This window comes from Strigops habroptila, chromosome 16 (assembly GCF_004027225.2).
Source record: "Strigops habroptila isolate Jane chromosome 16, bStrHab1.2.pri, whole genome shotgun sequence".
Taxonomy (NCBI): Eukaryota; Metazoa; Chordata; class Aves; order Psittaciformes; family Psittacidae; genus Strigops; species Strigops habroptila.
The window spans coordinates 664,099-688,698 of NC_044292.2; the positions used below are offsets into that span (position 1 = coordinate 664,099).

Below are 24,600 nucleotides of genomic sequence, written 5' to 3' on the forward strand. Positions count from 1 at the left end.
TCTCCTGCTGATGTCCTGGATAAAAACCCCCTTGACTTGTGCCCGGCAAAGCAAAAAGCATCTTGCTGGTAAACATGCAAAAGCAGCCCAGAATGCTTATTTCACCAACATGAATCTTTCTGTTGATACTGCATTCATTTTTAATACGTATCCTCCAAAGACAGAAACACATGTACAGCAATCGTGTCAGCTGAGTTACATGGAAAAAAAGAGGCTTTTAAATGGATGCTTTTAAAGAGATGCCTGCTCCAAGACCAGTAAAAGAAAGGATCTGTTACTGAGAGGAGTCCAAGATGGGATTTGCAGGAGCAGGAGTGGAAACTTAAGCCCCAAATGCTGTCTGGAGGTGTTCACTGCAATTAAAAACACCTCAAAAAATCTTATGTATGATGTCTGTTAACACTCACCAGTGCTTGAAGCATAAAGGATGCAGAATCTGACAGTGTCACCAAAGTCTAATGAAAACAGCCAATTATTTCAGTGTGGTTGGTGGTTGTCAGCAATTAGTGCAGGGAATGTTTAAATTGTATTAATTTCATTGCAGCAGATTTGGAAGGGGCTGGAATGAGCTGATGTGACCTGGGCGCTGCCTCCTTGTCCCCTGGGAATTACAGTGTGCAGCCAACATCCCCCTCCTTGAGGAAAGAGGTTAAAAAGAGGAGGAAAAAGTAAAAATGGGCAAAAATACTGGGGAAAAAATGTCCTGTGGGAGACTTTGCACCAGGGTTGTTGCATCTGGGAGATGATTCCTAATAGCAGATTTAACTTTGCACCCCAATGCAGTTCAGCAATGCAAGGCTGAACTGCAGAGGCTAAACTGAGCCCCAGTCCACATTCAAGAGGGTTGATGCTCACTTCAAGGCACATCCAGCTTCTTTGTGGCTGCAAACAGAAGCACAGCCCCAGCCAGCTTGCAGGAAAGTGTGTGGAAATCCCTGCCAAGCTGTCTGTATGTGGAAGAAATAGAGGCTGGAATGAGGTTCCTGAGTAATTGGCCCCATTTTCCTGGTTATTGGAACTTAGTGTAAGGATCGCTAAGAGCTGTCTGCAAATGGCACTTCTCAGATCGTTTATTTAGGTGCTTAAAGTTGACATAGACGTGAGGATTTCCTACCCCCCCATTTTAAAATGAAGTTAAGGTTTCCCTTTCAAGTCAAGTCGTTCTCTTAATGCAACTTATGCAAATAAACCAGGCTTTCTCCATAGGACCCTCTTGAGCTGGAGATGCTGATGCAGATGGGATGGAAACATGCAGGAGAGCGATGGAGAGCAGATGCTTGGTGCTGGAACTGCTTTGGGGTATAGTTTTGTGGGTGTGATTTTGGTGGATGAGCACTGATAGGCTGAGGGGGACAAGGAGCCAGGAAATCCAGAGCAGGTGGAAATCCTGGATGCAAATGAGGGTAATTACAGGTGTAAGGCAGCATCGCTGCTTTGGTCCAGCCTCTGTCCTCCTGGCAGCAGGTACTATGAAGAAGCCTGATATAATGCAATAAATTGCTCATTAAGTAGTTTCCAAAGGAAACCAAGGAGAGCAGGAGATGCTGTTGCTCCCATTGCTTCCTTGAAATGCCAGTGTCCTTCCCAGAAAACCATTTGAAAACTTGCTGGAGAGAGTTGCTTCAAAGCCCGTGCCTAGTTTCTGCAGCAAAGACATCCACTGGCAGCAGCACTGGGAGGGAGTTGGGAAGAGAGCAAGGACTTCAATGCTTGGTGATGTATTAAAAGAGCTGACAGTGTGTCTTTCACTGTTGGAGCCCAGCAAGGGGTGTAGCTTTTTGCATGTCAAACCTTGGCTGCATGGATTGTGCTTTGCAATCTTTATTTAGAAATATCCATACAAAAAAATGGATTGTGCTTTGCAATATGTGTATTACAAAATACATGTATACTGCAAAGAGAAATACATATTGCAAAGCACAACCTATTTTTGTATAGATATGGATGTACCTTGAATTATATACCTATAAAAGGAAGAAGCTCAGGTATCTGGCTGATCCTGAACTCAGTAATTCCGGTGTCTCCATAGGCTTTGGCTTGCAGCCGAAGTGCATCCAGTGGCGTAGGGAGCGTGGTGCTGCACATACAGCTTCTATAGAGCTTGGATTTTAATATTTTAGTAGTTTCTGCCTCTGTCGGGAGCCAAGTACTAAGTTGGGGATTAAATTGCTCTGTTAGAATCATAGAATCCCAGACTGGTTTGGGTTGGAAAAGGCCTTAAAGCTCCTCCAGTTCCAAGCCCCTGCCACGGGCAGGGACACCTTCCACTAGAGCAGGTTGCTCCAAGCCCCTGTGTCCAACCTGGCCTTGAACACTGCCAGGGATGGGGCAGCCACAGCTTCTCTGGGCACCCTGTGCCAGCGCCTCAGCACCCACAGGGAAGAGCTTCTGCCTTATCTCCAACCTGAACTTCCCCTGTTTCAGTTTGAACCCATCACCCCTTGTCCTGTTGCTGCAGTCCCTGATGAAGGTCCCTCTCCAGCATCCTTGTAGCCTCCTTCAGACGCTGGAAGCTGCTCTGAGGTCTCCAGGCAGCTTGTCTTCTCCAGGCTGAACAGCCCCAGTGTTCTCCCTTGTTGCATGCTGTGGAGGAGGAATGCTCTTGAGTTCTTTTGCCATTCTCTGGCTGGGACCGCAGGGAACGATGCGGTTCCAGGGAAGCTGCATTGTGCAGTGCTTTATAGCGAGGAACTTAAGCAGCTGCAAATCTGCTTTTGGGCCATGCCCAAGGACTCCTCTGGGATTCTCTGGTGCGGAAATCCCCTCTGAGCTGCCCTTCCTTAGGCTTGTTTTCCCCTCTTCCCTGTCCGGAGGGGTCCCTCCGAGGTGGGGGTTTTCCTTGGTTCCCACTGAAACGTTGCAGTTTGCAGAAATCCAGTGGGGTCAGTCACCCTTACACAAACTGCCCCGTGCCCATCCTGCTCTGCTGATTAATCATTTCCCTGGGAATAGCTCATTGGATCCCCTGAGTGAAGCAGCTTGTAGCAGAAGGTGAACATGAATTATCAGTAGGGTGAAGAAAATGAGCAGTTAGTGGCAGCCACTGGTGTTCTGTGGCTTTTGCACAGTAAATGTCACACCCTCTTCAAGTCCCTCACACCCACCTTGGGCTTCCCAAGGGCTGGAAGGGAAACAGCGTTTCTGCAGTCCCTGGGGAGGATGCTTTTGGCTTTGGCCACTTTTCCATTGCTGCTTTCTTGCACAGCTTTCAAGCCAGCACGTTGGGCCGCTCCGAAATCCACCGCCTGGAGCTCGGACTGTTCTTCATTAGTGACTTTATTGCTAAATAATTTCCAGCCTGGGCCTTGCTAGCGCTCAGACGGGAAGCATTTCAAGTATGCAAACCAGATTTTATGCCTTCCTGGCGCAGCTGCCGGCCGGGCCGGGGGGAGCTGCCTCTCCCCGTCCCGCTGTCAGCATCACCTCCACATGGAACTGCCCCAGCACTCATGTGGAGACACCTTAGCAAAAATACAGGGTAAAACCCCTCTATTTCGTGCCCGGTTGGCATCCCCCAGGCTGACTGATACAGGGGGAAAGGACCCCAGTGCAGTAGCTTGGAGAGGGGGCATTTCTTTTGTATTTCTACTTTATTTTTCTTGTAATGTAAACTGTGTGCTGAGGGATTTATTATTCTTCTCCCCACATCCACGGGTATGGTGCAAACTTGAGAAACAAATAAGGTTTGGGGGGCCTACAAGGATGCTGGAGAGGGATTCTTCATCAGGCGCTGTAGTGAGTGATGGGTTTAAACTTAAACTTGGAACAGGAAAAGTTCAGGTTGGATATAAGGAAGAAAATCCAGGAAAGCACTTTATTAACTAAGCAGTGGATGCAACTGTAGGAAACAAGATCACTGGAGCTTTCCAAAGGGGCTGGCGTGCGCCTGCAATGCAGTTGCTTCAAGGGGTGTAGCGGTTGCTGGGCGAGAAATTCAAGGTTCAAGTCTGCAGGTGAAAGCATCATCTTCCCCTTTCCAGTCTCAAAGTGGTTTAGTTGGATTCTGTTGAGTTCTGAACACGTGGATGGCTGGAGGCAAAGCTGACGTGGGTTGTATGGGGCATAGTGGAGCTCAGCAGCCTCCGTTGGGCACTGGCCATATGAGCACTGTCTGTGAGTGGTTTGGATGGGGAGGTGGTTCTTTGTTTATTATTACTATTGTGTATTAAACCAGCACCGTTAAACCAGTTTATGATTGCCATTGTTATTGTGTATTAAACCAGAAACTGGTATCCAGTTTCTGGTATCCAGTGGAAGCTCCCTGCTCCCTACCCGCTGCCTCCTCATCGCATCCCTCCTCTTCCTCCTTTGGTCTCGGGGTGTGCTGCTAGCACTGCTGCAGGCTTTGGGCTGTGCAGAGCAGCTTTGCAAGCCGGGGGGAGTCACCCCAGCAGTGCTTCCCTTGGGGCTGAGCCTGCAGCGGGGCCGTGCCGGGAGCCGTTGGTCACTTCCTCGCATTGTGTCTCCTCTTCCCCCAGCGCTGCTCCGGGAGGAGGTGGCTCAGCTGCAGGAGGAGGTTCACCTGCTCCGGCAAATGAAGGAGATGCTGACAAAGGACCTGGAGGAGACGCACGGCAGCAAGTCACCGGAGGTGCTCTCGGCCACTGAGCTCAAGGTGCAGCTGGCACAGAGGGAGCAGGAGCTGGCGCGCGCCAAGGAGGCTCTGCAGGGTAAGAGCTGCGCATCCCTCTGCTCACACACCTCTCCCCAGCGCCCCAAAGCTTCAAGCAGTTAGTTAAAGAGGAAAGAAAAAGCCAAGCTTTTCGTGAGGACTATGCGGGGTGTGTTAGCGGTGTGCACTGGTGGGGGTTTGTTTGCAGGGTAGCACTCCCCAGAACCTCCATACTGTCCTGCACTGGTGAGGGGTGGTGTGGAGCCAGGATGGACCAGGGTGCAGCGATGGGCTGGGAAATGGGGTGTGAGGGTGTTGCAGCATTGCAAAGGAATTCCTTCACGGCTGGCTATAGAGTAGAGCCAAGAGAGCAGCTGAAATGCAGCTGGAGACGTTTACAAGGAGGGGATGGGTTGGATTTGAGCCCCTTGGACTTGTAGGAGGGAAGCAGTGAGTTTGCTGCTGGCTGCAATTCTCCTCCTCCTGCGTGGAGATACTAGTCTGGGTCTCCAAGTGATGTGCAGGGTCTCCTCCTTCGTGCATTGATCTGGGTGTTTTCCTGTGGTGGTCAGCGCCATACTCTTCCTCCCTTGCCAGTACCTGCATTGCAAGCTCGTTGTGAGCCCCAGGACCAGGGTGTGCAGAGCAAAACACAACACTGCAGCTTTTCCTCCTCCAAAATGAGCTGACAATGAGTCTGGGCAGGATGTTTCGTTAGCTGGAGCTGGCGGATGATCCTGAGCGAGGGAAACCTCTCATGTGTCAAACCCTGGCAGCTCTAAATATCGTATCATAATAATCATATCAAATCCCCAACATACCGAGTATAACTTCCACTTGTCAGCTCCTGTTTGTGGATTATGGAGAGAGGCTGTCAGAAGTTTTCAGGCTCAGAGGCTGAGCAGCACATGAGGAGCTGCAGGGAGGGAGAGCCCCAGCCCAACATGTCTCCCTCTATCCGGGATGCGTGGTGGGGAAAACAGGGAATTGGGTTCAGTCCATATCTGGGGAGGAGAGTTCAGAAAACTGGATTTTGTCGCTCCCTGATTTATAAAAGCAAAAAATCAGCAACAACCAAAATATCTTCACAGTCTCAGCGCTCCTCTCCCCCTCCCCATGCCCCCAGTGCAGCCTCCGGCAGCAGGAAATGCTCTGGCTTTATCCAACTGTAATTAGAGAAGAAAAACCTTAATTAGAGAACATTCGCTCTGTGTGGACAGGGAGGGGAAGTGCTGATAAACAGAAAAGCAGAGCTATTTAAGGACTGCAAAAAAAAGGAGGAATAAGTCATCTAAGAAGCAGCAGTGGGGTTACACGCGCTTCTGTGGAGGGTAGTGCAAGAGAGCGAGTTTGCCTTGAGAAGTGTGATTATTAGAGGAATATAATGTTGGGGTTTTATTGGGCTTTTATTGGCTGCTCTATGAGCCACTGGGATTAGTTTTCCAGGACTTCTCTGCAGGTGTGATGGCTGGGAAGCAGGAATCTCAGCTTGCTCTTGGAAAGGGACATAACAAGAAGCGTATTTGAATTGATGCGCCTTCCATCCCGTCCAATATTGGAAAGCTTTCGTGTAAGTTGGAAGAGCTCTCTCTCCGTGCTGGATCTGGGCTGGAGGCACTGGGCAGCAGAGCAGGCTTAGCACGGCAGTGGATCTGGAGATGGGTGAGGTGGAAACGGGATCAGCAGCTGGAGGAGCAAGAAAATCCTTTTTCCTTTCCATGAAACATTGTTCCTAGAGAAACTTAGCCAAAAGGGGCGGAAAAATGGCTGTAACTGCGCCTGGTGAATGGTTGTGCCAGGAGAAGTGTATCTGCTGAGAGAGGCACTTGGGGAAGTAATGGCTCCATATTAAGGTGGTGCAAGGAGCCCAGGGAAACCTGACCGTGCTGTCCTGTAGCTCAGGGCTTTGTGTCGGTCATGTCCCGCAGCCAGAGAGCATCTCCCAGGCACAGCTCCCTCCTCACAGCGTTAAAGGTCCTCGCCAAAGGATGCTCCATGCCTGGCAGCATCAGCTGCAGTATCCCTGCACCTGCAGCAGCACGCTGGGTCGTGTGTAATGTCATTAGCAGATAAGTTGTATGGAAATCTGTCACTGTTGCTGGCTCCGAGCCTGGAAGCACAGCACAGGCGGTTCAGATGGATATTGGCTCTCACCGTGCCTTAGCACAGAGGGAAGCAGAGAGGGTTTGCCAGTGGGGTTTGCTTTTGGGGGCTCCAATAGTTTTAACAGCCTTCGTTCTGCACGGCTGCACAGGGTCTGGTTTGCGATGGTCTGAATGGAGGAGGTGGGTTCATCTTCCCTTCTCAGCAATGTATTTCCAGCTCTTCCCAGCAGCATTTAGCACAGCGTAGAGCTGGCGAGGAGCCCGTGCAGTGTCTTTCCTGTGCCGTGCTAACAAGCCTTTGCTGTGGAGGGAGTGAGCAGGGATCTGGAGCGGCACAGGGATGCTCTGCGGGAGTAACTTGAGCAGTTTCTGTATCCCTGACAGCATGTGCTTTATGCAGCTTTATTGCACTGTTTTCTGGGCTAATTCCATCTCATGCCCTTCTTTTTAATCAGTTATCATCCAAATAAAATCCCGCAGTGCTATATCCTATCATCCTCCTCTCCTGTGCTAGGACAGGGACTCTGGATCGTGCTTACAGTGTTAATGCAGTTATTTTCTTCCCTAGCTGGACAGGTATGGATGTGGTCTGGCTTTCTGATACGGAGATCTCGGATGGGAGAAGTTGCAGACAGCTTTATTAGTGCTGGTCCTGCTGCGGGAAGGGACCGTGCCCGAGCGCCTGGAGGCCTCTAGGAGCCTCTTGGCCGGGTGACATCTATGAGCATGTGGGCTGATGGCAGAAACCCCATTTCTGGGAAGGTTTATCCAATATGCTGGAGCTTGCCTGCGGGATTATCATGTGGAGAGCAAACCTGGTTCCTGTTTGCTTTTTGAATGCCAAGGTGGAGACCTCAGGCTGGTTTTCCCTGCTGCTCGAGAAGGCGTGAGCCGACATCTGCTCCACAAATGGGTTGTAGCCTCATCTCCTCCCTCCCAAACTCATGGCTCGGAGCTGTGACCCCCCCCTCCATGGGAATGGCATTGGGGCTGGGACAAGCCTCTTACAGAAATCCCCAGCCCCCCTGACTGGCTGCAGCAACGGGGTGGGTAGCAAAGAAGCGAGTGGATGAGTGTGCTGGTGGATGGACATCCCAGAAGATGGGTGTCCTGGCAGATGCGTGTCCCAGTGGATAGGTGTCCCAGCCACAGACCCAGCTGAGGGAGCTCTCTCCACCAAAAGGACATGGGGCTCTGCACAGAAAACCTGTTCTTCTGCTTTGAATACGTACCTTAAATTCCCAGCAGAAGTCATCGACCGCCTTGTTGCCTGTTGGGGGTCAGGTTTGGAAAGCTCTTGGCCTTGCAGCAGGGCGTTTCCAGGTAAATTCCCCCAACGTGAATGACTCACCTAATTTTTTCCTGACATTCCACATTGCGCTCGAGTTTCCTGCCTGCACCACAGCTCTGCACGCTCCGAAGCCAGCGCTGCTCTGTCTGATGCCGCGGAACGCTGACGTCTTCAGCAGCAAGATCTTCTCTGCAGATGGTGATGTCTGCACGTGCCTGTTTCATTACAAAGCAAGGAGTGGTGCTGCAGTTCCTGCACAGGGCTGACCGGTTTTATGGCCTAGTCATGGTGGCAATATTGAATTTCATGGTTGGAATAGAGAAACAGGAGAAATTAAGTGATTGTTAATGGGACGGGGGGGGTTACGTGTTCCTCTGGCATGGGGCATTGCAGAGGCTTGAGTGGTGTGTCCCTGAGGGATGCCTTTCCCCATGTTAGAAAATAAGGGTATGAGTCAGTAAGTGATAAAGTCAGCTCTGGTTCTGTTCCTGTCAGGAAAATCCACCTTGCACAGGGCAAGAGAAGTACTCACTAGTGTTGGGAGTCGTAGGGAGCTGCTCTTCAAGAGGGTTGGAGATGGACTGCGTCCACTGCTGTTGCCCTCACTTGTGTTTGGGCTCTGCTGCTTCATCCCAGGAGCAAGAAGCCAGATCAGAGATGCTATTTCTGTGGTCTGAACATAGCTGTTTTCCATCTAGTATCACATTATCAAGGTAGTCAAATTAAACATTATCCATATGTCCTCCAAGCAAACCTGGGCTGGATGGTGTGACCCACACTATCTCATTTTCCCTTAATGTGATATTAATAATATTGAAGGGGGGGTGGTATTTAGAGCAGCCCCCAGCCTGGCAGGGGTAATGCCTGGTTTTAGCATGCAGTAGCTAACTCCTGTCCAGAAGTTGTTTGATGTCGAGGCCAGGCAGGGCCATGGGGTGGTGGCACCTCTGGTGGGGACATTCAGCTGGGAGTGATTAGAATGTGGCTCGGTTAGGTAAAGCTGAAACAGAAGGTGCTGGAGGGGGGGGACCTCAAGAGGAACCCAGTGCAGAGCAGGTCCCATCATCCTTGTCCGGGAGGAGCGATGCTCAGGAGACGGATCATGTGGCAGGAGGTGGGAGCTCAAGTAACAGGAGCGCAGGTTGACCTCGCACAGCGTTAATGGTGCAGTGCCTGCACTGTGGGGATGGGGGGGTGCGGTGAGAGCGGGGGGGGTTCACACCACTATTCCCAACCCACCTCTCCCATTGTTTGCTGCTGGGGCTGGTGCTGAGTCCAAGGGATCAATGGGATCTCTCCCATCACTTGCTGCTGGTGCTGGTAGGACCCCCCTCTCCTTCGGCCATGTGCTTTGGCTGGGAGGGGAAATAAATCATGCAGATAAGCTGCATGAGCTAAATACTTCCTGCTCATGGTATGGGGTTAGGAGTTCTGACTCTCTTGTTGTCTTGGGTTTATGAACAGGTCAGAGGTTTTGCCAGAGCCCATCGTACAGGTGAGCTGTGGGAAAGTGTATTTAGATATTCCTGGGGGGGTCGGGCTACAGAAACCTGCCCTGGAGCATCAGATTAAAGGGGAAAAACCCATTTCACCTCCTTGGATGGCCCTGATGGCCAGTGGAAAGCTCCTTTCTTCCTCCTTGGCTGCTCCTGCTGGCGTGCCATGGATTGCAATGGAACATTTTCCCCCACAAGTAATTAGCTGGGCTTGTTTGCTAAGAGCACATGAAGGTGCTGCATGAGGCTCGTTGCAGGAGCCGCTGGCAGCCCCAGCTGCTCGCTTCTGCCCAACTTCTTATTTTCCTTCTGCCTCTTTCAATTAATTTCCTATTAATTGGGTTTGAAATGAAGTTCTCCAATGACGGATAAATCTTCTTTAAGCTCAGGAGCTGATCAGTTCCGGAGGAGGGAGAGCAATGGTAATAGGAGGAAAAAGTGTGTTCATTTTAGCACATCTCTCCAGGTATGAACTGAAACAAATCGTGAAGTGTCCTGTGGGGTTAATAGGGAAAAGCCTGCTCTTGCAATACCCAAAGGCCATCATCTTCTCACAGCACTGGTTGGTGTGAATGCTGGTAAATAGTCAACCTTTGGAGGCAGTGTGTACTCTTCTAATAGGATGCTGCCACTGATTAAAGCAGGTTGTATGCTATAGGGGACTCGCTATTTAATGAAATTCATTAGGAGCCTGTTGTTGCCTCCAGCATGAGAGAGTGCAAATGTGATTTAAACTTTCCTAAGAGCATCTCAGTGCCCTCGAATACATATATTTATGTGTTGTAAAGTGTTTGATGCTTAAAAATAGCGGGGGTTTAGCAGTGCATTATTCTACCGGGACAGGGCTGAGACCAGGGTTAAGAGGGGCAGAAATTCCGCCTTGAGAGCCCAAATCACTTAATGTGTCCTCAAGCTATGGCCAGTGTGGTCAGGTACTGCTCTCTGCGGGGTCTGGATCTCACCCCGGGATGGCTCAGACAAATTATCAGTAATTTTTGTCTTTCAGCAAGTTTTGAGGTCATGTGAAATAACTGCCCAGGGGAAGGTGGTTGTTAAATACACACGAGCAGTGGGAAAGGGCTTTTCTATAAACTTCAATGTTGTCCCATTGTGGTTATTTTTAGAGGGTTCTGTAGTGATTTCCCAAGCTGGGAAGAAAATAAGGAAAGTCCTGATGTTGGAAGGGGCTGAGTTGTCCCGCGAGGAGTCATGTTCATGGATGTGGAAGAGTAACAAGCACTCCCTGTCGTGAATTGCTACGACATTTCTTAGCTGGTTTATTGTTTTCTGTGTTTTGATGCTTAATGTTGGTCCAAAGAGTTTCATCTCCTGGTTTTTAACAGATAAAAATCTCTGTTGTCCCAAATATTTCCCTTTTCTTCCACTACTGAGTCTGATTTCCCACCACCACCACTTTTTTCTCTGCTGGCCCTCAAGCCCTCTCCCTTTCCTACTGGCTCCATCCCAAGCACTTGCTTTATTTTGCGTCTTCCCAGGACATACTTACAGTAATCCGTGTGCACAGAACAAAGTTCCCACCTGAGTAAATATCTCCTTGTTGTAACGAGCCTGGTGGCTGCAGTGCACATCTAATGGCACTGCTGTCCCTGCTTCTACACAGGTGGAAATGCTTTTGAAATGCTTTTATTGAGCATTTAACAGAAAGTAGATGGGAGGGATAAGTGTTCCCAGGTATAGGAGGATGAGAACAGAGCTCCCAGGCACGAGTTTTCCTGTGCTGGGAGAAGGCAGAACCATGAAGCCAAAGGTACCAAAGGTGCTAATTGCACAAAGGAAACTGGTTTCCTTTTAAGCATGCAATGACAATGGTTTTCTTATGTTCTTCAGTCCAGTTGTTATCCCACATCAGGAGGGGCTCAGAAGCATGTTGTGGTGGGGTTTAATCCCCGGGTGAAGTGACTTGTTACGGGAATAGGGGTAGGAAATGCAGTGGGGGCTGAAACGCTCAGTGTGGATTTCCGTCATAGAAATAGGTTGGACCTGTGCTTGTACCTGGGGATGGGTTCCACTCGTGATGGTGCTGTCATCTTCTGGTGACTTGTGTAGTACAGACAGCTCTTGGTGGCTTTGGGGGTGATTTTTCTGGTGGGTTTGAGGGTTTTAGTGTATTTAATATAGAGGGACAACTTGCAATGCAGTGAGTGCAGGGAGTGTTGGAGGGGCAGAGGGGGTTTCATACCATCCCAGTCCCTCAAGAGCAGCACTTCCTCAGGGTGGAAAAGCATGTGAAGTACTGGAATGAAAACCAGTATTTGTATTCTGATTCCTAAATTGGGTATGGGTTTGGTGGGGTGTATCTGGAGCAGGGTGCCACAGGACAGTGCTGCCAAGGACCAAGTTTAAGGATGGGCAAAGCACTTAATGTGTAGATATTCCTGAAGCACCTTGTCTGACATGGTATTCCTGGAATTCTTCCTGGTTTTACCAGGCTCCCAGCAAGCTGGCCCTGTGTCAGTGGTACTTAGAAGTGGGGAAACATGAAGGTCTTGATCCCATCCTGTGGTGTCCCGACTCCCCTGATCCCCATGCAGCATCCTTGAGCTGGAAGGGAGCCGTGCCCTGGGCTCGTGGGAGCGCTGCTGGAATCTGCCTCACTGCTAAAAATAAACCTCTTGTGGTTTATTTATCCTGGAAGGGAGCAGCAGGTTTTCCTGCGCTGGGCTCTGAGGCTTGGCAGCGGTTTTGCTCCTGAATCATAGAATCCCAGACTGGTTTGTGTTGAAGGGACCTTAAAGCTCCTCCAGTTCCAACCCCTGCCACGGGCAGGGACACCTTCCACTAGAGCAGGTTGCTCCAAGCCCCTGTGTCCAACCTGGCCTTGAACACTGCCAGGGAAGGGGCAGCCACAGCTTCTCTGGGCACCCTGTGCCAGCGCCTCAGCACCCTCACAGGAAAGAGCTTCTGCCTTATATCTGACCTGAATCTCTCGTGTTTCAGTTTGAACCCATCACCCCTTGTCCTATCACTCCAGTCCCTGATGAAGGTCCCTCTCCAGCATCCTTGTAGCCCCCTTCAGACACTGGAAGCTGCTCTGAGGTCTCCACGCAGCTTCTCTTCTCCAGGCTGAACAGCCCCAATGTGCTCAGCCTGTCTCCATACGGGAGGTGCTCCAGCCCCTGATCATCCTTGTGGCCTCCTCTGGACTTGCTCCAACAGCTCCATGTCCTTATGTTGGGCACACCAGCACTGCACACAGTGCTGCAAGTGGGGTCTCACAGAGCAGAGGGGCAGGATCCCCTCCCTCGACCTGCTTTTTTTCAACCTGCTTCAAATCTGCTTTTCCAGGGGCTGAACTGCCCCTTGGAGGGCGGGTGATGAGCAGGAGCCACAGTGGGGATGCGATGGGCATGTTGGGGGACTGCTGGGGATGAATTCAGCATCTGTACCCAGCCCCTGGGGTTGTAATTTTGTACTTTCTCCTCAAATAACCTAAGAGATGGAGGCAAGGGGCTGTTGTGCCCCTGTGCTTGAGCTGTTGTCTCTCCCACAGCCATGAAAGCCGACCGCAAGCGCTTGAAGGTGGAGAAGACGGACCTGGTGAGCCAGATGCAGCAGCTCTACGCCACGCTGGAGAGCCGCGAGGAGCAGCTCCGCGACTTCATCAGGAACTACGAGCAGCACAGGAAAGTGAGTGTGGGAGCCCAGCACCATGGGCTGGTGGCGCTGGGGGGCTGCCAGCAGCAGGTGAGCATGAAACCTGGTTTGCTGCCAGGCAAAACCCACCAAAGCGCCAGGTTGTCTCTTGTAACTGGGCAGATGCACGGGCTGGGCCGTGGCAGATTAAGGATAAATAAATACAGCAGGAAATCAGGCCGGTGAGCCAGACCTGGGAAATTCCATGTCATTTTAGCCAGCTGCACAGCAGGCATCCATCCCAGGGAGCACTGGCTGCATCCCTCAGCTCCCTACTCCTGCCAGCACAGGGCTCTTGTGGTACCTGAAGGTACCGTACACCCTTTGGCACCACAACAGCCAAAGCACCCCCAAGATGGTTGTGGCAGAGTGGTCTGTGGTAGCACACGGGTTTCCCCTTCCTGATGGCTTCCCCATGTTCCTGCAGGAGAGTGAGGATGCAGTGAAAGCCCTGGCGAAGGAGAAGGATCTCCTGGAACGGGAGAAGTGGGAGCTGCGGCGGCAAGCCAAGGAGGCGACGGACCACGCCAGTGCCCTGCGCTCCCAGCTCGACCTGAAAGACAACCGCATGAAGGAGCTGGAGGCTGAGCTGGCCATGGTGAGCTTGCTAACACAGTGGCCGTGACTCGAGGGTCACAGCTCAGCAGCTTGAGTGCTTCAAACACCCCAGCAAGTTTTGCTGAAGTTAAATCTTTATTGCAATATTGCATCTGTTTGCTGCAGTGCTTGCACGCATGCCTTTTCAGAAGGAGTTGTATTATTGCAACACTGGCAGAAAATGAGTCCATCACTAAAGAGGAGCTGGATATCCTCTGTCCTGGGAGCAACACGATCATAGAATGGTTTGGGTTGGAAGGGGCCTTAAGATCATGCAGTTCCTACCCCCTGCCATGGGCAGGGACACCTCACACTAGACCATGTCACCCAAAGCTCTGTCTGGCCTTGAACACTGCCGGGATGGAGCATTCACAGCTTCCTTGGGCAACCTGTGCCAGGGCCTCACCACCCTCAAAGAATTTCTTCCTTTTATCCAACCTGAACTTCCCCTGTTTAAGTTTAAACAAGTTGGGTGTTTCTGTGCAAAGGGGAAGGGTGGGTTTGGTGCAGTGTTGCTGCTGGTTCTGCTGCTCTGGGTGATGTTCACATGGTTTTCCCCCCACCGTCATCACTGCCTCGATGTCCTTCCCCAGGCCAAGCAGTCCCTTGCCACACTGACCAAGGACGTTCCCAAGCGCCATTCCTTGGCCATGCCGGGCGAGACGGTGCTGAACGGCAACCAGGAGTGGGTGATGCAGGCTGACCTCCCGCTGACGGCCGCCATCCGGCAGAGCCAGCAGACCCTCTACCACTCACACCCCCAGCACTCAGCAGACCGGCAAGGTGAGCACCCCGCACGGGTCAGGGCATGGGCAAGTTCATAGAATCCCAGGCTGGTTTGTGCTGAAGGGACCTTAAAGCTCCTCCAGCTCCAACCCCCTGCTACGGGCAGGGACACCTTCCACTAGAGCAGGTTGCTCCAAGCCCCTGTGTCCAACCTGGCCTTGAACACTGCCAGGGATGGGGCAGCCACAGCTTCTCTGGGCACCCTGTGCCAGCGCCTCAGCACCCTCACAGGGAAGAGCTTCTGCCTCAGAGCTCATCTCAATCTCCCCTCTGGCAGGTTAAAGCCATTCCCCTTGTCCTGTCCCTACAAACCCTTAGTGCAAAGCCCCTCTCCAGGTTTCCTGTAGCCCCTTTAGGCCCTGGAGCTGCTCTAAGGTCTCCTCTTAAGGAGCCTTCTCTTCTCCAGGCTGAACCAGCTCAGCTTTCTCAGCCTGGCTCCAGAGCAGGGAGATGGGAGGATGAGGGGCCAAACCCGTTTTGGGGAGCTGCCTTACTCCTCCATGGAGTAAAACGTAATGGGCAAAATGCACCCCGGGTTTTTGGAAGCGCAGCAGCAGCTTCGCACGGTGTCAGCTTTGCCAGCGTGATGGTAACTCCCTGATGCCCCCCTCTGCCTTCCAGCGGTCAGAGTGAGTCCCTGTCATTCCCGGCAGCCGTCCATCATCTCTGATGCCTCCGCGGCCGAGGGCGACCGGTCGTCCACGCCGAGCGACATCAACTCGCCCCGGCATCGAACGCACTCGCTCTGCAACGTAAGGCACCGTGTGATGGGGGCTTGCTCCTGCTGGGGGGCTCTGGGGATGCTGGGGGTCCTCTGCTTCCCAAAATGACGTTGGTTTTGGGGTGGGTGTGGGTTGGAGGTTTGCTGACCTGGAGAGCTGCTTTCCTGGGAACTTGTCGCAGCCCCACAGTGATTCAGCTGCCAGAACAAGTCGCTTTGAGGTGGGGTGGCTGATTCATTTATATCCATCTCCTCTGCCACAGGGGGACAGTCCTGGACCGGTACAGAAGAACTTGCACAACCCAATCGTACAGGTAAGGCACAAATCCCTGTTTAAATCTCACCCATGAGACCCGTCCTGTGCCAGCAAGTACTTTCAGGGGTGCTCAGTGGCATTGATTTGTGCTATCCTGAATTATAAGTCTCAGCTGTCTCAGATTTCCATGTTTTTCTCCAAAATCCAAATAATGCCATAGGTGGCCAATGTGATCAGGGCACATCGTGGCCTAAATTGTTGTAAGGCAAAGCCTGGATCAGGTTATTTTTCTGTATTTGACCCTCAGACATTGGGGTATTTTTGCAAGCCATGCACAGCCCCTTCCCTGACCTTACATTCCTGGAGCTGAAATCCTGAACCAGTTGAATTAAGAAGCCAAAATCCCAGAAATGTGGGGAGGGGGCCCACTGCGAATTTCACCACACGTTTTGGGAATATGGCTTTTATTCTTGGTCCAGGACCTTAACATTGCTTGCCCAAGGAAGTGGTGAATCTTCTATCCCTGGCAGTGTTCAAGGCCAGGTTGGACAGGGCTTGGAGCAACCTGCTCTAGTGGAAGGTGTCCCTGCCCGTGGCGGGGGGTTGGAACTGGATGAGCTTTAAGGTCCCTTCCAGCACAAACCAGTCTGGGATTCTATGATTGCTTTGGATCTGGACCTGAATATTTCTGGGACCCAACCGCTACAGTCCATCACCCCTGATGCATGGTGGTGAATGAAAACTCAGTGCCCAAACCTGTCCCCTCTCCCCCTGCAGTCTCTAGAGGACCTAGAAGACCAAAAGAGGAAAAAGAAGAAAGAGAAGATGGGTTTCGGCTCCATCTCCAGAGTGTTTGCCCGGGGGAAGCAGCGCAAGTCCCTCGACCCTGGCCTCTTCGACGGTACGGCCCCTGACTACTACATCGAGGAGGACGCGGACTGGTGACCCCCTGTGCTGGGCGAGCACTGGGAGCCTCTCCCTGGCCTCGCCATCACCGATGTACATACCCCAGCCCAGCCCCGCCTGTGGACGTGTTACCTGTTGTCTTGGGAGCGATGCAGCTGTGTCGTAACTTCAGTTTTGGCCCCTTTTCTTGTGTTTTTTCCCCCATACCGGTAACTCCTTTGTTGTCGCTTCAGTTTGTCACTTTGGGTTAGTTTTCCTTTTTTTTGTTGCTTGGTTGTTTTTGTTCTTTTTCCTCCTTCTTTTGACAAAACTTGAAACTTGAAGGACTGCTGTGTCTGTAAATACCAGAAATATTGTGCACTTTGTGCTTGTGACGTCTCTTGTCCCAAACCCGCTGTTCTCCGGAGCCCAGCCCATGGGATGTCCTCGCTTGGGGATGAAGGACCTGCTCAGCTGAGGGACCTCAGACAGAAAACACACAAGATAAGTGGAGAAGAAGACTCTCTCATGTGCTGTGATGTCTTCCTGGCCCCACGGAGGTGACCCGGGCTGGATGTTAACGCCTGCCGGTCTGGAAAGAAGTGTTTTAACGTTCCTTTTTCGTTGTTTTAATTTATTTGCACAGAGCCAGAGGAGTTATTCTAACTAAATTATTGCAGAAGTTTGGGGAGTTTTTATATTTTTCCACGTCGGTTGGGATGGGGCGGGGAGGAGGAAGGGGGTGTTTGTACTGTACTGTCCTGGGAAGCTGCTGCCGGGGGAGCTTGGAGCCATGGACACCCCCCCCGGGCTCCCTTGGCCCCACGGCTGCAGATGCCCCAGGAGCACTTAACGCCTTGGAAAACGCAAACCTAAACACATGCCAGGAAGTCGGATGGGGGGGAGCTGGTAGGGGCTTTGCCCGCTGTTTTTCCTTGCTTTTGGGGGGCTCACCCTTTGCTTCAAGTACAATTCGGGGGATCCAGCATGAGCTGGGAGCAGGGGGAAGGGGATATCCTGAGATATCCCTATATCCCAAGATGGGGCCGGCCACCCCGCTCCCGTTTGGGGTGTTATGGGGGGCCAATCGGTACGAGTCCCCACTGGAGAGGTTTTGAAGCACAAAGTCTAACTTGTGCTTCCAAATCCCTTGGGAAATGCCCCAAAACCACCCCCCCGGCGCGGCGGCCGCTTCCCCTCTCCACTAACACACGCCGCGCTCTGCTTATGCCAAGATAAGTACCTTATGCTTTAATGCTTACGATATAATTTTAAGCTCTTAAAAACAAAACGATGTATTAAGATTTATTTAATGATGCTGTAATAGTGTATTATTTTTCTTAATTCCGATTCTGGTTAAAAACAAAAAGGGGTATTTTGTCTTAAATCACCGAACTGAACCGCCGGTGCCCTCGCGCTGTGGATTCCTGCTGCCGGGATGATGCAGAGAGGCCGTGGGGAGGGGGGTGAGCGAGGGACCAGTGTGGGGCAGCAGGGCAGAGTTTGCCCCATGGCGTCTTTCTCTGCAGAGAAGCGTTTTTATACGTTTTGGGGTTTTGTTGGTTTGGTTCTTTTGGTTCTCCTTGAGTTCCTATAACTACCAACCACCCGAGCAGATGAGCAACCTCCGTGTTATCCAGTAGTTTCCTTTTGCATTTCAGCTTTTTATTTTGTTTTGTAAATTAGGAAATAATTCTAAAAAAATTACTAAGAGGATGATTTATTTAAAAGAGAACTTGGAGAAATAGCATATGAATTATGGGTAACATTAGATTTAACTTTTCCCCATGTGAGCGGGGGAGAATCCTTGAAGGCATGGATGCAAATATAAAATTATAAAAGATCTAAATAAAGCTTATTTTAAAGTATGGAGGAACTCCACGTGATTTCATTGCTCATCAGACAGCAACCCTGGGCTGAGGTTGGTTGTGGTACCGGGCACAAGACACATCACCCCTGCCCTGATCGAATCTGGGGTCCGTGGGGTCATGGGGGGATGCAGGAGAGGGCTGCATCCATGGACCAGCTCTTTCCCAGGACCAGATGCCGGCCAAGTGCTTGTACCTGGGTGCAGACATGGGGCCATCGGTTCATTTGTATAAAATTCAGATTTAAGGATTTAAGGTAAGCAAAGCTTTGGGAATGTGGGGGAACAGCCAGATGTTTTCCTCGGGTGTGGAAGATGTAATGCTGAGGACCAAGAAAAGCAGGTGATTTTGTGTTGTAATGCTTGTTAGTGGATAAATTATCAATTTATGATTGGATAATTTATTATTAATATTAATAATGTTAATCCAGTGTCTGAAGGGGGCTACAAGGATGCTGGAGAGGGACTCTTTGTCAGGGACTGGAGTGACAGGACAAGGGGTGATGGGTTCAAACTGAAACAGGGGAAGTTCAGGTTGGAGATAAGGCAGAAGCTCTTCCCTGTGAGGGTGCTGAGGCGCTGGCACAGGGTGCCCAGAGAAGCTGTGGCTGCCCCATCCCTGGCAGTGTTCAAGGCCAGGTTGGACACAGGGGCTTGGAGCAACCTGCTCTAGTGGAAGGTGTCCCTGCCCGTGGCAGGGGTTGGAGCTGGAGAAGCTTTAAGATCCCTTCCAACCCAAACCAGTGTGGGACTCTGTGATTCTATCAAATGGTACAGATAATGAGCCTTCCTTTTTTTCTTTCTTTTTTTGACAGAATCCTCCTGTGTCTGTGAGCAGATGCAGAGCAGGTAAGAACCACCCTGATCTGAAACGGAGAAAAAACCCACCCCTGGAAGCCAGCTGGCTTCCCATCGCTATCATCTGGAGCTGTAACAGTCTCCTTGGTGGCTTCATCCCCCCACACAGCCTGTGTCCCCCTCGCAGAGGGCAGGCCAGGGCTGCAGGAGAGCCTGTCCCTGCTGCGCTGCTGCATCCCTGGCCCGCCAGTCCCACAGCATCCCCGCTGCAGCGTGCTGCGATGCTGCCATCGTGTGAGCACTGCCTGAGCCTGTAAGACCGGGAGGGGGGGGGGGGGTGGGGTGTGGAATATGTTTATTTTAGGGCTGACTCGTGGTGTTTGTGCACTTTGCACCCATAACGTTGCTCTGCAGTCACGAGTGTTTCCTGGTGAGGACTTTAGACCGAGAAAGGAAAATGTCACAGCTCTGTGCCAAGGCACAGCGTTGTGCTCGGGTTATTGCGCCTAAAAGCAGTATTATTATTATGTCATCTGAACAGTTCTCCCTTTTTAACAATTTCCTTGGAATATAAGAAGCTGTCTGTCCCCTCCAAACCTTCATTGGCCTAAGCTGAATCATAGATTTCATTAGCAAATAATTGGGTTCTGCCTCCTTGGCCACTAATACATGGAGCAGTAGAGATCCCACTGCTGACCATTGAGGCAGAACCTCTGTCATCCTCATCGCTTCTTTCTTAAATATGATTTAGGGCAAATTTTTCCCTTAAACAGCTCTCTGTCAACTTCACATTAATCCCTCCTATCTTAAACTAAATACTTTTTTCCTCTGAAGTGTTGTAAGAAATGCTTAACTTAAATATATCTTCATTTTTATATCTAAATATTTTTATCTAGATTATTATATCTGCTGCATCACCTTTGGATAGGAAAGCACTGATTTTTGTATAAAAAAGGAATCCAAATTAGATGAGTCTGTCATGAGCTATCTTTGACAAAACCATGCTGTAATTTAGTCGTCTTTCTGTTGCCTCTCTGTGCTTCTGCATGCACCCAAAGTCTGTTCTCAAGTCTTGCAGAGGCAAAGTCACATTAAAAGGCCTTATGCCACGTGAAAGTCACATTAAAAAGGCCCTGCAGAGCACACAATGCTCCTTACCAGCATAAGCTGGTCTTGGTGTTGTCCTTGGGTGACGTTATAACTGTCACTGTGCATTATAACTGTGTATTACCTGTCATGCTGCAGCCATGCACTAATAACCTGTGTATCAGGAGTGAGTCTGAGGTGGCAGCAGGGCTGAGTCCAGGGGAGGTTTCCTGCCTTGGCACAGACTTGCCCCATTGCTTTAGGCAGGTGATGTCACCTCCCTGGCTCGGGTTTTGCTTCCAAGAGCTAAAGCTGTATGTGCAAATAACTGAGTAGATCATCAGGGTGGTCGGTGGGTCACAGGCTGTGTGATGGGGGCTGCAAAGGGTGGCATCTCCCCAAACGCTGGTGCCAAGGGCCATGGCTGAGGCTGCTGGAAGTGTGGACACGTCCCCATCTTTTATTCACCCCTTTTCAGTGGTCCTTGAAGGAATCTTCTACTCTTACTGCTTTGTGTGTACGAAGCCAGTGTTGGAAATGCCTTTGTGCGAGTCCTCACCTGCACAGCCCGAGGGATGCAGCAGTGCCTGGAAGCATTCCCCGCAGCAGGAATCCTGTGTGGCCTTTGGGACATCCTGCTCTGCCGACTGTCCCCCACTTCAGCCCCTGTCCTCAGCTTCCCACTGGCCGGAGGCAGCCACAGGCAGCAGCACAGACCAAGTTGCTCTGCACCATCCAACTGGGACACTGAAGCTGCGCTCAGGCCCCATGTCCAGGTAATAAGGTTTCCTTGGAGTGTTATGATGGCTGGTGAGTGATTTCCCAACATTTTCCCATTCTCAGGCACAAGCCAGCCCTCACCGTCTGCTCCTAATTCCGCAAAGCTACATTAAACCTCTGCCCAGCAATCCAGCCACGATACCACCATTGCTCTCTTTTCCCAGCCCTGTTATCCTCAAGCCCCAGACCTCATATTCCCGAGCCCTTTCTTGTCCTGAGCAAGCCACTTACTTCCTGATGGCACAACCCAGAACACTGAAGCCCTGATGAATACAAAGCAATTCCTCACCCCCTCTCACGGCTGGTGCTGGCAGTGAGGGGCTGGTTCTGCTGCCCAGCCAGGCTGTGCTTTGGCAAGGCAGAACTGAGCCGGAGCATCGCGGGTGAGCTGCAGCAGCCCCGAGGCTGGCGCCAGGAGGAAGCAGCAGGTTACTTATTACTAACACAGCAGCTCTATTTACGCTGTTCTCCAGGCTGCAGACGTGCGGGTGCTTGAAAAGGCAGACGCTGACCTGGCACGGTGGTTGGACTGGTTGTGCTGGAACCACCTCGATGTCCCGGCAGCCCCTGGGGACACCCGCACCAGCAGGCTTTTCACCTCACCAGGGAGATGCTGGCAGGTCACATCCTCCCATTGGGAAAGCACAGCACTGTGCCAAGCAGGAGCATGTGGAAATGCTTCCCAGGAGGCTGCTTTTCCTCTTTTATTTCCCGCTTGCACTGCAGGTTCCCAGCCCGTAGCCTGGCAGAGGGGCTCTCTAAATCAGGGTATAGAAACTAAGGCATGGGGAGGAGAGACACCAGTATAGACCTGTCGGCTGAGAACTGGGGTCTGAGGGAGCACGTCATGGAGCAGGCTAGGATGGACTTTCATCCCAGGGCAAAGCCGGGGCTCTGCCGTGCTCCGTATCCTCATGGGAAATGCTGGGAAAATGAGCCTGGGCTGGGAATTCGGGGTGCAAGTGCCCGGGACAAGGTTGTCCCCAGCCCAGGGAGGGGGAATCAAACCTCACCTCCCTGAAAGGCTGCACTGCCAGGCAAGGGTGGCTCGGGGCTGTAGGACCAGGGATATGGGGGGGAGTAGAAACCTGAGCATCCCCTCCAGATGCATTATAACTTGTAATTAGTTGTTATGAAATAACTCTGTATTCATGGGCATGGGCAATGTGGGGGCTCTGCAGACCTGACTCACATGGACGGGCTTTTCTTCCTTCAGGACAAGCTGGCTGCGGGTGTCCAGGAACGGCTGTGACTGGAGCAGTGGGTTCCGCTCGCTGCTGGAAAGGTTTGGAGGATTCCCGGGATGTGGCTGTGCTCTGGGCTGGGCTTTGCAGGGGTGATTTTATCACAGTTGGGAAGCACCTTGCTTTGAGCAGGGGAAGTGCTGTGAGCAGTTTCTGCCGGTAACACAGGGTAACACGAGCCCCTGGCACCTCTGCAAGTACCAGGGCATCAAATGCCCCTCTGAAAGGCTCTTTTGTTGCCTGCTGATGGCTCCCGGTGGGGCTCCTGTTTCCTCCTGGGTGTTTCTGTGTCTTTATCCCGCATGTTTGGCTGGATAAACAGCCAGGAGAGATACCAACCCACCCTGGGAATGTGTGCAAGGGAGCTGCCCGTAGATAAATACCCACCCAGGATGGCTGCTATAGCTGGAAAGGCAAATGAGACAAGAATATGCATGGAAATGCATTGTCCCAAAGCAAAGTACACAGCGGAGGAAGGCAGGAGCATTCGCAGCCACCCAGGCTCTGCCTGCTGAGGGGTGCAAGCGAGTCCCTTAACTTAAGGATGGGCAAAGCAACCAGGGTCAGGGAGAGAGGGGAGAAACCTGCTCCAAAGGGAACAACCAAGCCAAGGTGGGGGATGAAATGGCTTGAGTGTGCCCCTGCAAAAACATGCAGCTGCTCTCAAAGACCCATTTCTGGTCAATATTCAGCTTTGCAGAGCATAAGGAGCCACTTTATGAAGGTGCCCACTGTGCTCGGTCCCCAGGACCCATCGCAGGGTGAGTGACCTTGCTCCAGCTCAGGCTGGGCTCTCCCTATGCATCAGTGCCAGTTAAAGTGCATTTTCCCACTGGTTTCTGCAGAGAAACCAATTCCCTGCTGTAGGCACTGACTGCCGGAGCTACCCAAGACCACAGGGTTGTGTCTGGCACTGAAAGATGCTGCGGGGAGGGGAAGGAGAGAAAGAATTTGCCTGAGGTGGTGGCCAAGCCTGAAAATGCAAAACAAGGCTCACAGGTCAAACCCCATACACAGATCGATGTAATGTCATTTTCTGTTGTAGAACTGCTCTCAAATTAGCCTTTGATTAGAGAAGGAAGGTATGGTGAGCAAGGAGGGGCAGCCCTGCCGTGCACCAGGAGGAGGAGCCAGGGCAGGTGAGCCAGTGGAAAATACCATTGGTTCCATGTGGGATTGCTCTCGTAGGGATTGATGCAGCGAAACCAGGGGGATTTCCCACCCGGCATCCTGAGCAGCAGTGCCCTCGAGGCAGGGTGGTGTCGTGCGGAGTCACGCAAGGGGATGTCACAAGTTGTGTTGGGTTTGTGATGGCTTTTGCCTCTGCAGGGCTTAAGGGACAGGAAAAACTGCAGGGGCTGGTCCAGCAAGTGTGGCAGTGCTGCTTTTCACTCGTGGCGGGGGGAAAACCCACCCTGAGCGTCATCTCCAAAAGAGTTTGAGTCCTTGGTGGTGTTTATTACCACGGCTGGGTGTGAGAAGGGTCAGGAAAAACACATCCCTGTTGACGCTGGGATGGCAGCTGGGGAGAGGTGATGCTGGACATGGTGTTAGTTGTGATGGGGTTTGCTGAAATGCAGCTGCAGCTCAGCGTCCAGCTGCCCCATTGTGCCACTGTGCCAGGAGCATGCTCCCACTTTGGCAACTATTGGATGTATAGCGCATGGAAAAATTGATCCTGACCCTCTATTCTCTCTTGTGAGACCCCACGTGCAGCAATGTCTGCAGCTTTGATGTCCTCAGCGTAGGAGCTCTTGATGTAAGTCCAGAGGAGGACACAAGGATGATCAGGAGCTGGAGCACCTCCCATATGAAGACAGGCTGAGAACATTGGGGCTCTTCAGCCTGGAGAAGAGAAGCTGCGTGGAGACCTCAGAGCAGCTTCCAGTGTCTGAAGGGGGCTACAAGGATGCTGGAGAGGGACCTTCATCAGGGGCTGTAGCGATAGGACAAGGGGTGATGGGTTCAAACTGAAACAGGGAATTTCAGGTTGGAGATAAGGCAGAAGCTCTTCCCTGAGAGGGTGCTGAGGTGCTGGCACAGGGTGCCCAGAGAAGCTGTGGCTGCCCCATCCCTGGCAGTGTTCAAGGCCAGGTTGGACACAGGGGCTTGGAGCAACCTGCTCTAGTGGAAGGTGTCCCTGCCCGTGGCAGGGGGTTGGAACTGGAGGAGCTTTAAGCTCCTTTCCAACACAAACCACTCTGGGATTCCGTGGTTTTTCAGTTGCATCTTAGATCGGTTCACTGCTTCCCAGAGCAGCCCATAATCCCATGCAGAACTGCAGCTGTACCTGGAATGGCTCTTCTGAGTGAGCAGGTGGTGAACTGGGAGTGTTTATAGAGGGCAGCAACCTGATAAAAGCACTTTCCAGGTTCATTGCAACCACCAGCCCGGCTCTGTGGGGATGTTGGCTTTACCTTGT

The 24,600-nt window shown here is 51.6% G+C and overlaps 1 protein-coding gene across 2 annotated transcripts in view; it reads left to right on the forward strand.

The window, feature by feature from the left end:
* The window catches only part of KAZN (kazrin, periplakin interacting protein), a 225,542-nt gene extending 207,271 nt beyond the window's left edge, over nucleotides 1–18,271 (forward strand). For both annotated transcript variants that reach the window (XM_030507749.1, XM_030507750.1), the window contains 7 exons: nucleotides 4,479–4,670; nucleotides 13,016–13,152; nucleotides 13,586–13,756; nucleotides 14,349–14,538; nucleotides 15,163–15,293; nucleotides 15,526–15,576; nucleotides 16,296–18,271. In XM_030507749.1, the coding sequence (XP_030363609.1) occupies nucleotides 4,479–4,670; nucleotides 13,016–13,152; nucleotides 13,586–13,756; nucleotides 14,349–14,538; nucleotides 15,163–15,293; nucleotides 15,526–15,576; nucleotides 16,296–16,463 (1,040 nt within the window). In that variant the 3' untranslated portion in view covers nucleotides 16,464–18,271. The remainder of the gene's footprint in view (nucleotides 1–4,478; nucleotides 4,671–13,015; nucleotides 13,153–13,585; nucleotides 13,757–14,348; nucleotides 14,539–15,162; nucleotides 15,294–15,525; nucleotides 15,577–16,295) is intronic.
* Nucleotides 18,272–24,600: the final 6,329 nt, after the last annotated feature.